This window comes from Siniperca chuatsi, linkage group LG22 (genome assembly GCF_020085105.1).
Source record: "Siniperca chuatsi isolate FFG_IHB_CAS linkage group LG22, ASM2008510v1, whole genome shotgun sequence".
NCBI lineage: Eukaryota > Metazoa > Chordata > Actinopteri > Centrarchiformes > Sinipercidae > Siniperca > Siniperca chuatsi.
In genome coordinates, this window is record NC_058063.1 from 11,560,494 (window position 1) to 11,574,196 (window position 13,703).

The window sequence follows — 13,703 nt, forward strand, 5'->3', positions numbered from 1 at the left end:
CAAATGCAGGGGGATAGACAAAGAATGGAGGCAGAGACAGAAAGGCTGAAGGGTTGGCTGCAAAATATCTGCAGTGCAGATGGCGAGCAAGTTTGGAGGATTTATAGATATAACTATGAAAATAAGACTCAGGTTAAAAACAAGCAAATACATTTCCCTTTAAGTCTTCCATCTCTGACCAGTTGTCAGCATACACTGCTGTGCACTGTATTTCCTATTGTGTGTCCCAGGTTTTGCTGTGTATCACTTGGTGTTCTGCAAAAGTAATGATTCTCCATTTTTAATGTTTAAGCTCAACCAGTAATCCTAAGGAGTATTCTGCGAGACAATGAAACTTTCTCCACTCATCTGAAGGGGAATTTGTCAGTGCCACCAGCAGTGGTCCAGAGCCTTATGAATGCTGAGATTCAGCTCAATCCAGTGAGTATCATTTTCCTACTCTGCCTGCCTGTTGAAACCAGTCTCCCATGGTGGTTTCCCACCAGAATCAGTTTTACTGTCAGTGGCCTCACCCTCCTTGCACCATCTCAAATCAAAATGGGAGGATGACTTTGGTGAGAGGATCTAGGATGAAATCTGGAAATCAGTTGTCCATTGATATGATCCACATAACCTCAGTGTTTCCTCTTGGATTTTTTTCAGCAGCGGGTGGAAAGGGTTTTGTTGTACCTGGGTGGTTAGTCTCTAATTTGTTAATGCTAAGTACTAACTTGTCAATAATCATAACCATTCATGCATACCAATGAGTTCAACATTTCAAAAGTTAACTGTGTTACGACTTTTTTTATGTCCCGCCCCATCCAGGCTGTGATTGGTCGGTTCACAAAAAAAAGTGAGGATCTTAATGAGGAGGTGGGCTTGTGCATAATCAAAGTGGGCTGATGACGCATCTCTTTCACTCTTGTTTTTGTATAATGGTCTGATAAAGCGGCCCACAGAGTGACCAAGACCCAGCAACCCTTATTCATTCATTTTGGCTAAGGTCTCTGAAACACTCTTGTACATGTGTAACAAGGTCATAGACCCAAAGCCTAGTCTGACAGTTTTTGGCGTTGCTCATAGAGTTCTGAATCTCTCTCTCTCTCTCTCTCTCTCTCTCTCTCTCTCTCTCTCTCTCTCTCTCTCTCTCTCTCTCTCTCTCTCAAGGCCTTGGCCCACACTGTTGCTTTCTCGCCACTTTTAGCAAGATGTCTCATTCTATATAATGCATAGCTGCTGGGTTGAGGAGGTAATGGTTCATTTGAAGTTGGAAAAGCTCAGATTTACCACTCAGGGCTCAGTTTATACATTCCAAAAAGTATGGCAACCATTGCTGGACTACTATAATAATGTCTACACTACAAGAAATATAACTTAATGCCTGTAACTGATAACCATAACTTCTTAGAATCACTGTCAAATCTTTATTCTATTTTATTTGTTTTTGCTTCATTTATTTATTTATTGTTTTTTATTTATATTCTTTATAATATTTGTTACTAGAATTATAATAATAATTATTATTATTATTGTTATTACTATTTTTATTTTTTCCACTCTTGGTGTGTTGGCCAGTCTCCCAGGGGGGTGGGGTGGGTGGGTGGGATGTAGATGTTAATATAATGTATCATATGTAAATCTTTGAAAAACCCAATAAAAAACCCTTGAATAATAAGAATCCCAACTGCTTTGAGACAAGATTTTCTGCCTCCTGTAAATGAAGGAATTTAAATGTTACCAAAATGTTCAAAAGACCAAATGTGCCAAGAGTGTTGTGCTTGAACATTTAAGAATATAATGTGCTGGCCAAGAACTGCCTCTGAGACACTTTGTCTTGACAGTCATAATCAAAGCAAACTCTAGTATTTGCTTGACAAAAAAGTCATTTGAAGCTGCTTAAAGCAGGTAATTTGGAGTGAAATTAACTTGCAACAGCAGAGTGTCTTGTCTCTAAATGCTCCCCAATTGATACCGTGGTATGTAACAAGTAATATCAGATGAGCTGCAAGAAGGTAATTATGTTTCACTGACATTGGCAAGGATGCTTAAATACAATGTGCACTGATTAAAAGAATCCCTACTGTGTATGAGGCATTCTGATGGTTGCAGTGGACTCTGGAACAAACTCTGCTATGTGCCCAGAAAGTAAAAGTTCCTGGTACAGTTCACAAGCCATTCTTTCTCTTCCGCCCACATATCCTGTCTTCCTTGGTATCACTGTATACTGTCTGGTATGATACAAATTATCTGTGTGTATGCATCTGTGTGTGGGTGTTAATGTTTCTGTCTGTCACATTTTATTGTTGTTTCAAGTGTCACTGTCAGTGTTTGTGCATATGTACAGTGCTGTATTAGAGGGTGATCTAAGAAAAATACGGCTTACTTAAAATGAAAACACTACTTTATATCTGATTTTGAAATGTGATTTTGCATACCTTCTGCCTGCACAAAACCCATGGAACACAACATGAATAAATAAAATATGGTCAGATGCAAAGTTCTCTTGTTTGTCAACTTCTACCAAAGTTGGTATTTATTTTTCAGATGATGGGCATCCCGAGGCCAGACAACCTGAGGCGCATCCTGTGTGAGGGGACAGATCTGGATGAGTATGTCCAATTTAGCAGCCAAGCTGAAAAGGAGGCTTTTCAAAATGTCAGCTGCTTCCGCACTCCAGAGCAGCTGATTAACACCCAGCAAGTACTCCTGCAAAACCTGGATGCAAGGAAAGTGCTTTCTGAGGTGAGCTTTTCTTGGTTTTGCCCACACAACGAACATATCTCACAACTTGTTTGATTTGACTTTGATGAGACCTGAAGGAATTTTCCATTGAAACTCAGACACAATAAGTCTAATTTTGACAGAAGTTGGAGAGTGAATGCATTGAACTGTGTTTACACTAATTGACCTGATGGGGTCACTGCAGTGGTAATACAGGCCATAACTTCTACATTTGAAAAGCCCTAATTTCTGCTCAGCAAGGTCGCCCACATTTAGCATCCTTACAAATTACACTGCCTGGGCTCATGAAGGTAGTATTAAAAATGTAAATTTGAAACTTTTGTGATGTCTCAGCCACCACTGGCGCAATTGAGGAATAACTTGGGAGGATGCATTTGAACCCCCTGGCAGGCATTTTAAAGTCTAAATGGAGATACTGCAGCTATTGTGTTTATTTAGTTTTCATCATTATTCATCATTTTTCAGAAGAGAATAAAAATGTTTTTGGACATTTTTGTGGAAACAGCATCTAAGATTCAGGCCTTTTGGTGGGCATTTCCCATGACTGACATTTGAAAGCTCGTGTTGCTAGGAGATGCACTTTCAACTTCCATGGTGCGCTACTGACTGGAGTACATCATAGCCTGTATAGCCTCCGAACATTGATTGACATTGATTTCTTTTCAACAAGCATACTTAGCTTTAGTTATGTACTGATAGCAATTGAAGCTGTCCTTGTACAACATTCAACATTTGGAAGGACGCATTTTACGCTTGATTGCTATTCCACTAGGAAAGTGGAATAGCAAGAGAGGTGTACAAAAGAGGTGATCTACAGCTCAGTGCTGTGTTCGTCCCACATTATACAAAGAGGTGCGTTAGCTGTCTCTCATTCAAGCGTCTAGATGTGGTGATGGCAAATGACCAGAGTTTTAAAACTCTCGGCAATAAGTAGTCCTGTAACCTCAGCACAACGGCTAACAACGTTGGCCCCGTACGTTCGGCTTTAAATTGGCTTCAGAAACGATCAAAAAATTTAGAGAAATGTATTTTGTTTTGCAAAACCTTGTATATATTTACATCGTTATTTACTGTTTGTTGATACAATTTGGTTTTGCTGAGTGGGCCCGTTAGTGCAGGGTTGTTGGTACAAATCTGTTTCTGATCTGCTGAGCAAACGATTTTAAGCCACAAGGTTCAGCTATCCAGTCTGCCTGTTATTACTGAAATTGATGGTGAGGTCAATTTATGCACAAATTATTGGGTGTGATATTGTGAACTTTACGCCTAAGCAAAAATGAAATGCCAAGGTAGTGTTGGTAGTTTTTGTATGCCAAAATTCCTGACTTCTTCTTTTTGGCATTTTCTGTGTATTAGTTATGCCTAAATTGAGAGATAAATAAGAAAAAGTAAACATTGCTGCACAAGGTAATTTTCAGTATGGATATTTTATCAATTACATACTATAAGATAAAACAATTTCCACAGCTTAATACAGTTAAAAAGTATTGTGGGCACATGGTCTGCTCTAACTATAATTCTCGCATGGCTTGCAGTAAATTGAATTCAGTGACAATGATTTTCTGTGCCAGCCAATTGAGTAACCAGTTGAAAAGTAAATGTTATGCTTGTCTGGCTCTTTGAGTTAGAGAGATGAAGAAATATCTTTGCTAATGCATCCACTATAGGGTCAGACCTACCAGCAACACCGCAACACTTATTTTGTGTTATTACTGCACCATTATCTTAATGTGTTTTTATTTCATCCATTTTGAGTGGGAAATCATTTCCCATTCTATAGGGTCTAAGCTTTTAAAATTCTCATTGTCATGTGCACCTCTGTGTCTTCCAAGTGATTTTACTAGAATGCATGCAATCAGCTGGGAATTATTTATTAGAACCAATGTTTTCTTGAATTCTTTTAAATCTCTGAGTTCCCTTTTGGGATTATGAAAGCCTGCACTTTTCTTTGAGTTTATCTTTGAGAAAAAATATATGGGACAGCAAATCCAATAAATAAGTGATAAGGCTGGAAGTTCGTAGGAAAGAGCATTTGAACAATTTAAGCCCACAGGCATTTTCAGACACAGGAAAAAAAGAAAGCCAAGACAAGATATGGTGGAAAAGCTCTTCAGCGCCGCAAGCAAATGGATGGAAAACAACATCAAGTCTTCACACTTAAAGCTTGACGTTGCTGAATGATTGCGATAACAACAGCAACAACATAAAGAAAAGGACAAGGGATGAAGTCAGGGTTTATCACTGACATAGTGAGTGGCAGAGGGTGATTTAGACATTGGTTCCACAATTTTGTTTTTGGGTTTCTGGAAATCATTTCAGAACAAAATACACAGGGAAGACAGTAAACAAAAAGCATTTAAATATACAGTATGTGGTGCTCAACAGAGGTCATTCAAATGTCAAAGTGTGTCTTTTTTAGTCTGTGTTTGATAGCATAATCTCCTTTGCAGTTCATTAGCTCTATCTAGCTTAACTTTTTGAAGCATTCAAAATATGTATGGTTATATTGTTTTTGTAGAATAATTTTTTCTAAGCTTTGTCATTTTATTTGCTGAAAGACAATACCGGCACTCATAATACAGCCTATACTTGACACTTGATGCATGGAAATGATAGTGGTTAAAAGGGCATGCCATTTAGTTCTTCTAATTGGACTCATACCGTGTACCTTCAGAATGTCACTGTAACACACAGTAACACTTGTCATTTTAATGCAACTTTTATTAACCAGTGCCAGGGATGATGATGCTCGGATACAATTTACAGGTCAAGATGCACAAATTAGTGTGTGCATTGCAGTCATATAGTGTCTTGAATGGAAAGGTTCATATAGAAGTGGTATTTTTAACTAAGGTGTGGACATCACAAGTGATCATAAAATCTACGAACATAAATTAATGTGGAAATTACAACTGTAACTAGCTACTGGCTATGCAATACAATAGCATACTTTTTTTCAGGACATAGTTTAAAGAAGAGAGAACCTTTACAACAATTGAATATTTCTCAAAATAGCAAACATTCCTGCAAGCATAATTTATACATTGGATTATTTCCTTGTTAAATCTGGCCATACATATATTGTTCTGTAAACCTGTTCATACCCTCCTTTAGCTACCTTCAGCTTTGGCTCTGAATCCAGCAGACACAGCGACACTGATGAGGAAAACCACTCTAGATGCGTTACCAGTGATTGAGGAGGTTAGTGTTGCTACTGTATCATGTCCACTGGACAGGAATCTATTTTTAGATTTCTATGATGATATGGCTATTTTTTTATTGTATGTATTTTCGTAATTCCTGACTTTTACTTTCTTACATCCAGATGGCCAGGTTACAGAACTCCATGATCTTTAAGGCTGCTAGTTCACTGGATTTCCAAAGGGACATGATTGGCAGTATCAATATGTTACTGTGTGAAAAACAGCCTGGCTTCAATTCCACCAATATGCCCATCAGTTTACGCTCACCTAGACAGATGGCTAACAACGAGTCAACCTCCATTATGGGCAACAGTTCCGGTAAGTGCTGCAGCAAACTCCTTTATGAAGCAAAGTTCTCACACAGTGCTTGTGTCTTAATCATATATCTACATTTTAGCGTTACAGGGCTGTATGTAGTCATGGTAGCCAGGACATGGCCAATTGTTTTTTTTTTAGAAAAAAATGGCAACTGATTTTTGGTAATTTTGCAGCCAGAGGTATACAGCATAACTGTGCTGCATTTGGAAGAGGGGTAAGAACTGGGAATTATGCTTGATCAATAGTGTGGCAGAGGATGGCATGAATCACGACAAAACATATTGAATCAAAGTTTTTTTCTCCTTTGAAATGTCAGAATGATGCTGTTTTAACAACTTTATGGAGAAAACAGTGTGGCCTTGCTAGTGCAGCACACAAGCCCAGCAAGACAGCTTTGGTCCAGCGATTCTTCATAGGCATTTTTGGTGTGCTGTAAATGGACAAAGACTAAAAGTAATTCTATTAGATCAAGTACACTGTAATAAATGATTGGCACAGACAGATTTAGTACAAACCCCAGTATTTCCTGTTATCAAAATACTGTATGCATGCAGGTGAGTAAAAAATATCCCTATTTCCATGAATTAGTGGGGCAGTCAAGCACCTGTGGCACAGTTGGCACCTGCGCCAGAGCTGGAAACTGGGTTTGATTAAGAATACATTATCGGCGACTGTGTCAGTGGCTGGCATCAATTGTAGCCAATCAAATCAGCTCTTCTCATTCTATTTAAAAGCTGTGCACTCCCCACCATGACATTGACACCCTGATTTTTTCTTAATGGAGAGGAAAGTCCAGAGCAACCTATCCCAAATAGAACTGATGTTGTTGTCTCGGTGGTATAGAGTCACAAGGCGCAAATATATAACATCCTAAATATGAACATATGGCAACCCAAACTTCTCACAGAGGACAGATGGTGTCACTAAAACACTTTTTTTGTGCTCTAAACTGGTATTTTGTACTATTCAGTAAGGAAATACAACCATGGCAGCCATATTGTTAGCATTTGTACTCAAATTCCCCCGGTGCTGTATTGATTTCACTGAATCTGGCTCAGTTTGTGAAGGTTTTTGGGAAGAGACTGTCCTAATGGAGTTCAGTGATACCTTTTAAAATGTCCCAGAGCTGTCTAAATTGCTGGGTCCACTGCATCCCCAGGATGTCATTGTCTCCCATACTCCTGATAAAATACAGTATATACACATGGTAACACAGTACAGAGTATCCGGCACAGCAGAGTTGTGTGCTTTGCATTAGCCTGGTGCTACTTATTAAAGATGTATTCCAGGTAGCCACATTGGAAGAAACACACCGCTTTGAAAATATGAGCCTTTCCACCCACCTTCAACAATGGTGAATGAGTGTTCACATGGCTGCGAGGATTTAATTAATAAAAGAGGAAAGATAGATCCTACAGTCATTTTTGGATGACAGAGGACTGATATGAATCACCCTTTGATATGACATAGTGCACACTCTGCTTTGCTGGCATTACTGCATCAAATGTGTTTCTGATGCGTACATTTGTCTAGTGGGTGAGGAATTTATCTCAAGGTAAAATAGGCACACTGTACATACATAAAAGATGTTGGCATTTATGTGACTCACTTCTGTAACAGACGAAAGGTTACTTGTTGACCATGTAGCTTGTAGTGTAAACTCATGGTAACAGTCAGGTACAGTATACTGTATACCTACATGCTTATCACAGAAATGGGCTAGCTGACACTGTGAGATGTGTCATTTAATCAGCAACCCCCCCCCCCAAACAAGGGGGGGGTTGCTGTTGCCCCATGATGAAGGCTGATCTTTTGAAAGGCAATGTTTTTTTCTTTACCAAACGCCTGACTTGGTCCAGAATGTATTGTTACTCTATAGTAGTGTTGTTCTTCACCCAAGTGTTGTTTAACAGTTACTGTGGAAAGAGATGCCTTCACATCACTTAGTTTTTTATTCTGGCTTTTCTAGAACTTGTTGGAGCATTTTGAAGTTTGTCAACATTGTGAAGATGACTTCTTCTAAATGAACTGGCTGCAGTCTGAAGTTCTCTGTATTTGTAGAATATCTGCTTTTTCAGTTTTCATCCATGGGACTTGAAGAGCCCACAGAGAAAAAAAAAGTAATTTGGGATTATCACACACTGGAATTTTTAAAACAAGTCCTGACCATGTGTCTCATCATTTGAACCTGTTTAAGTGCACCTGATTCTATTTTTAGTCATTTAAGGGATGGTAACTTTTTCAAATAGGGATAGGCATTTCTGTTTGTTTGCATAAATAAGTCACAAAGGAAGTTTTCTAATTCTGCAAATATAATAATATATTGTTAAAATAAAGGTTAATTTATTAACTTTCTTATTTAGTACAATGGAAATAAAACCCTAAAAGAACAAACATATACAGATATAAATATATTGCTATATATACAGTATACTACACATTTTCCATACATTTAAATATATGGAAGGATTATGCAATTGTGGTGGTGGGGACAGCTTTGAAAATCACTGAATATGTTTATACCATAAAATCCTTGAGAATTAGATCTTCAGTGTAACTTCTTGTAGCCTCGTGCTCATTAGAGACCGTGCGTTCTTGTTTCATTAAATGCCTGTTCTTTGGAGACAACTGCACAAAATTAGATTTTAATAAGAAGCCTCTATTCCCTGGGAATAAAGTTAGACTGTAAAGTGGAATTGCATGCTCGTGCCAGCGCAAATTAGCAAAAACATTCTATCACCCATACAAAACAAGCACTAACATCTCTGTTAGCATGCTAATGGCTGTTTTGGATTGGCGTGGCATTTCATGTTGTTGGTCTATGTACAGTTAAATTAATCTTTAATATGCAGGGTGTCTGCATAATGGCCAATTACAACTCCTTTGTAAGTATAAAAGTACACTCAAAGGAATAGTAGAAGGCCAACACTGAGGTTTTGTTAACAGTTCAGTAATGTTCCCTTCCCAATTAATCGCTGACAGCAAAGGAAAACTTTATACAGAATACTTGGGGTGGTAGCTGTTCTTCCATGACAGTAAACAGTAATTTTAAGTTGTTACCATTTTCAAAATTTGCCCAGTAGATTAGCATGAATAAGAAGTGATTACATGGCTCTGCAATGTCATATACTTAATTTGTTGGAGAAATTTGTTAAAAGATGTTTTGCACATGTATTTGGAGGCTCTTATACATACGGCTCATTGTAGAGGTTGTTTTCCTTGCTGTTGTTAAATTGGACATTATTTGGTACCATATGGATTATTTGAATGGGTTGGCTCCCCTTTTCTCTGCAAAAAGAAATAGGCAAAACTGTTAAAGCACTATAGCCATGGATGTAAAAATGTCTCTTATGAGAGCGTGACTTTAGTGACATTCATTCACGCATATGTGACTTTCTGTTGGAATGCTGCAAAGCAGCACTTGATTTGTATTGCTTGTAATAAATAAGTGCTTCTTTATTGATGCATGGGGTAGTTCACTTTAGACTGGTGTGTCATATTAGGTGTACATGTGTGCTGTACGTGTGTTCCTGATTGTACATTGCATGAGATGCCTGAAATAGAAAGTATGAACCTAAAGTAATATCCTTTTGCTGTATGTGTGCGCATGTGCATGACTGCGCATGTGATTGCATACGCGAGACAGTGTGTGTGTAGCTCCAGCATTTGTAGTGTGTCTACGGCACTGTCTCACTATAGTGCTGAATTGAGCCCATCTCCAGGGTGCAACTCAAATTGATTAAATTTGCCAGGTAAGTTGAGGGGCTGACTTCAGGCTCCAAGCAATTATTTGACTGTGGCTAAACCTGGTGTAAAGAACAGATTCTCTTGTTCTTTCATACTGCCGTTTTGTAATAAAGTAAAGATCTGTTGTAAAAAAGAACTACACAGCTCACAGTGATGGAGACGGTGTAACCTTTGTAATCTGATGCTCCCTTTAGCACACAAAATATCAAAAACTGACATATCTTTCCCACGATACAAAGATACCTAATGTTAGAGTGTTATACATTTGTCACTGCCATTCATTGTTGACTAGAATTCTTCATTGTGTCTTGTAATTGGCCCGAGCATGTTGGTCAAGGTCCATTTGCATTGCAGTCTATTCTCATGTTCACTTTCATCATTTCTTTAAAATTTTTAATAGATTAGCTCAGACCAAAGGGATATAGACATCGGTATATGTCTCCTTGCAGCACCAGGACATTCTTCTAGATTGAAATGAATGAGACCAAGTTTGAAGTGACTCACAGCTGCAGTAGTTCACCATAGTCAGGTTTAGAGTTGTTGTGTGGAATAGAGTTTACTTTATTTCTCTTCATTGGTACACTGGCTGCAACAGGTTATACCATACAGGAAATATACATGTAGGAATTGTATATGTAGTGTGCTCGATTGCACACACTAGATGTCTCTACCTCTTTAAGGCAGTGGTTCCCAACCTTTTTGGTTTGTGACCCCTTAAAGAGCAACTTGCAGGTTGAATGTTTCACTAAATGTATACCTAACCTTTCCTGAAAATGACCATTTGAAAAGTTAATGCAGAATTTTAGATGTTCTAAAAGTCATAAGGGCAAATATTCTGAGGAAAAAGTAGCCATTTTCAGCAATGCTCCTAAAAGCGCATTTTTTGTTGCGGGAGTCGTCCCTGACTCTGCCTTAGCTCAACGTGCGGTAGTAGGCGGTAGTGAGTCTGAGCAGTTGCAATTTATTTAGTCTGTCTTTTTTCGCTAGTTTTATGTTGCATTTCACCATTCATCATGGTGAATTATTGTGTTTGTACACCAGCCTGTTAGGACGTCCAGTCCACAGATTTACTAACAGGAAAAGGTGTGGGGCCTTTATTTTTACCAGAGGATTATACCCGGCGGTATGACGGAGTTCAGGATGGGATGTCGAAGGCAGGACCATTTGAGGCTGATAACGATATTCTTGACCATATGACAAAAATCCTGAAAAACAATAATATACATATACATTTGTCTATTGAAAATATTATCTGTGTATATATATATAAAAAAACACAACTCGCGTTTTGGACTTTTTCACCCGCGTGTTCGTTTTCACAGCAGCTTGGTGAGCCATGTGTGGAGGAGGCTTGTTGTTAATGACGTAGCCTATCGAAATGATCAAAACCAACGTGGCACTGAATGATATCGGCACCAACAGGTGCACTCTCTCTGAGACTCTCTCTGTCTGTGTTTCTATGCAGAGTATCTGCGATTGTCAGTAGACCGCACAGGAGTGACAGGACATTGTCCACTAGTTAATCGATCGCGGATGGCGTCGTTAATATACAGCTTGACCAAATAAAGTCTGCGTGTGGGAAACACTGCTTGATCTTTTGTAACCAAACCACTTCCACTACTGAAGTACCCTTTTTGGAACCAACTCCTCCACCGTGGAGCCGGTAGCAATATTACTTTCGCTTTTGGCCACACTTGTCAGAATGTTGCCATTATAATGATACGATTTTTAAAAAATTATATTCAAAATTATACCGGTATTATTGTGGACGATATGATATGGCACACCCCTACGACTGATACAAGCTAATACTTATTAGCTTATTAATAATGCAAACTTTACAATATTGTGATGTGAACAGAGCATTAGCTATCGTTAGCCGGTCACTTAGCAGGACACCTGTCCAGGTCTTCACTGGTTCTCACACCACAACTCAATTTCTATGGCCGTTATTTCTTCTAATCCTGGTCTGTTCCTGGTCTCTTGGCCGCCTAACAGGCTCATAATTATAAGGCTGTGGTCCATCATATGCGTATGAATATACATTTTTAACCTCTTCAGTGTCAAAACCAGCCTTGGGATCCACACTTCTTAATGATAAACTGGAGCTATCTTGGCTGTTCTCCCTTTTGTTACATCACGTCCAATTCATCTTTTTTGATGCGGAACTAAAGCTGTCTTACAAAAACAACTCCAGAAGTTACAGTATTGTATATATATGTAAACATTTTTGAAAATCTAGTTTCTACATCACTTTCCTACACATTCATTCACTGCGGTCTCCAACCTGCAAGTTGCTTTTTAAGATGAAGCATTTTCTACTTGTGACCCCACCTTAAAGGTACCCTGTGGAGTTAAATCCAGCATTGTTTACATCCATGTTTGCTAGCTAGCAGTGTTCTTCTTCACTACCTTTGTTGGCGCATTGCCACGTATTTTTGCACGTTAACGGCACCAACTGTTATTCAGTGGAATAGCATGAAACTGGCGTGTGTGCATGCACGACACAAACAGAAACATGGACCCACTTACATTACTCCCTAGCACTGCCAGTGGTCAAAAGCTCCTCAGGGTATCTTTAAAGTGGATGTGAGTTATGAGCAGTTTAACCAAAAAGTAATTTTTACTTTTGATGATTGATTTCTAATGATTGTTTCATTAGAATAATTTTTATGAGGCCTGAAGAGGTGACAGTGTCCTGTATTTCACAACAAAAAAGCAAACACTTAAGAGAAGCTGTAAAAAATATACACAGTTTTGTGTAACAGAAATATATACATGTTTCTTTCGTAGCTCTTTAATCCTTTTGAAACCCCTCAGAATTATCTTGGCACCCCATCGCAGGTCCAGACCTCCACATGGGGAACTACTGCTTTAGGGTGATCAGTCTTCTCTGTCCCCTCGTATTCAGTTTGTCTCAGTTCTTTGATCAGTCCATTTTAGCGTCCTACAGTATTCCCATCGGAAATCTAATCCCTTTCATCTTACTGTTATTGACATGCATAATACAAAATTCTCTCCAGTGAATAATTACAAGTCTACTTTTTGCTTAACTCTCTTTTTCCAAGAGCCACCTACCAGCAGAGAGCTACTGAGCTGTGTGTCACACACTTTTCCTGTCTTTCAAGTGTTATGATTGCAGGAAGTAGCATCTGTGCAGTCTGTAGAGGGAACAGCTGGCCAGACTCAGACTAAAGGGTGGCCATTAGCTGCCTGCACACAGACCTCCCAGGAGCACCTGGGAAAGATGGCCAGCAGGCAGAAAGGCTAACATTTAATTGCATTGAAAATGGTCGCTAAAATCTCCCTGATGGGGGAAATGGTTGCTCTGGTGAGATGGGAAGAAGTGGAGGGTTGAGGTTTTGCTGCAGTCTTGACAGGGGGAAAATGAAAAAGGACTGGAAAAAGCACTGATGTAATGACAGGTGTCTGGACAAAAGAGACAGGTAGTAACAGATCAAATAGGCAGATGGTCATATTGACTAGCAGACAACACACTGAATTGATCAATTGTCTACCACACTGCAAGAATCACATATTTTCAGCCACAACAAGGCAGGCACAAACCAAGCACAAGCTTTCTTTCTACTTCAGGCTCCTTGCAGTGCAGGTCCTCATGTAACCTATTCAGCACTCTCCCAACCTGGCAATATTCACGTTGGCAGATAAGTTAAATTAGTAATGATCGTACTGCTGCTGAGCATATTGACTTTT

General features: G+C 39.0%; 1 protein-coding gene across 5 annotated transcripts in view; it reads left to right on the forward strand.

Annotated features, from left to right (window-relative positions):
- The window catches only part of LOC122870371 (phospholipid-transporting ATPase ABCA1-like), a 165,570-nt gene that overhangs the window by 32,673 nt on the left and 119,194 nt on the right, over positions 1-13,703 (forward strand). For all 5 annotated transcript variants that reach the window (XM_044184497.1, XM_044184496.1, XM_044184495.1 and 2 more), the window contains exons 6-9: positions 293-420; positions 2,524-2,721; positions 5,836-5,922; positions 6,047-6,242. In XM_044184497.1, coding sequence (XP_044040432.1) covers positions 293-420; positions 2,524-2,721; positions 5,836-5,922; positions 6,047-6,242 — 609 coding nt within the window. The remainder of the gene's footprint in view (positions 1-292; positions 421-2,523; positions 2,722-5,835; positions 5,923-6,046; positions 6,243-13,703) is intronic.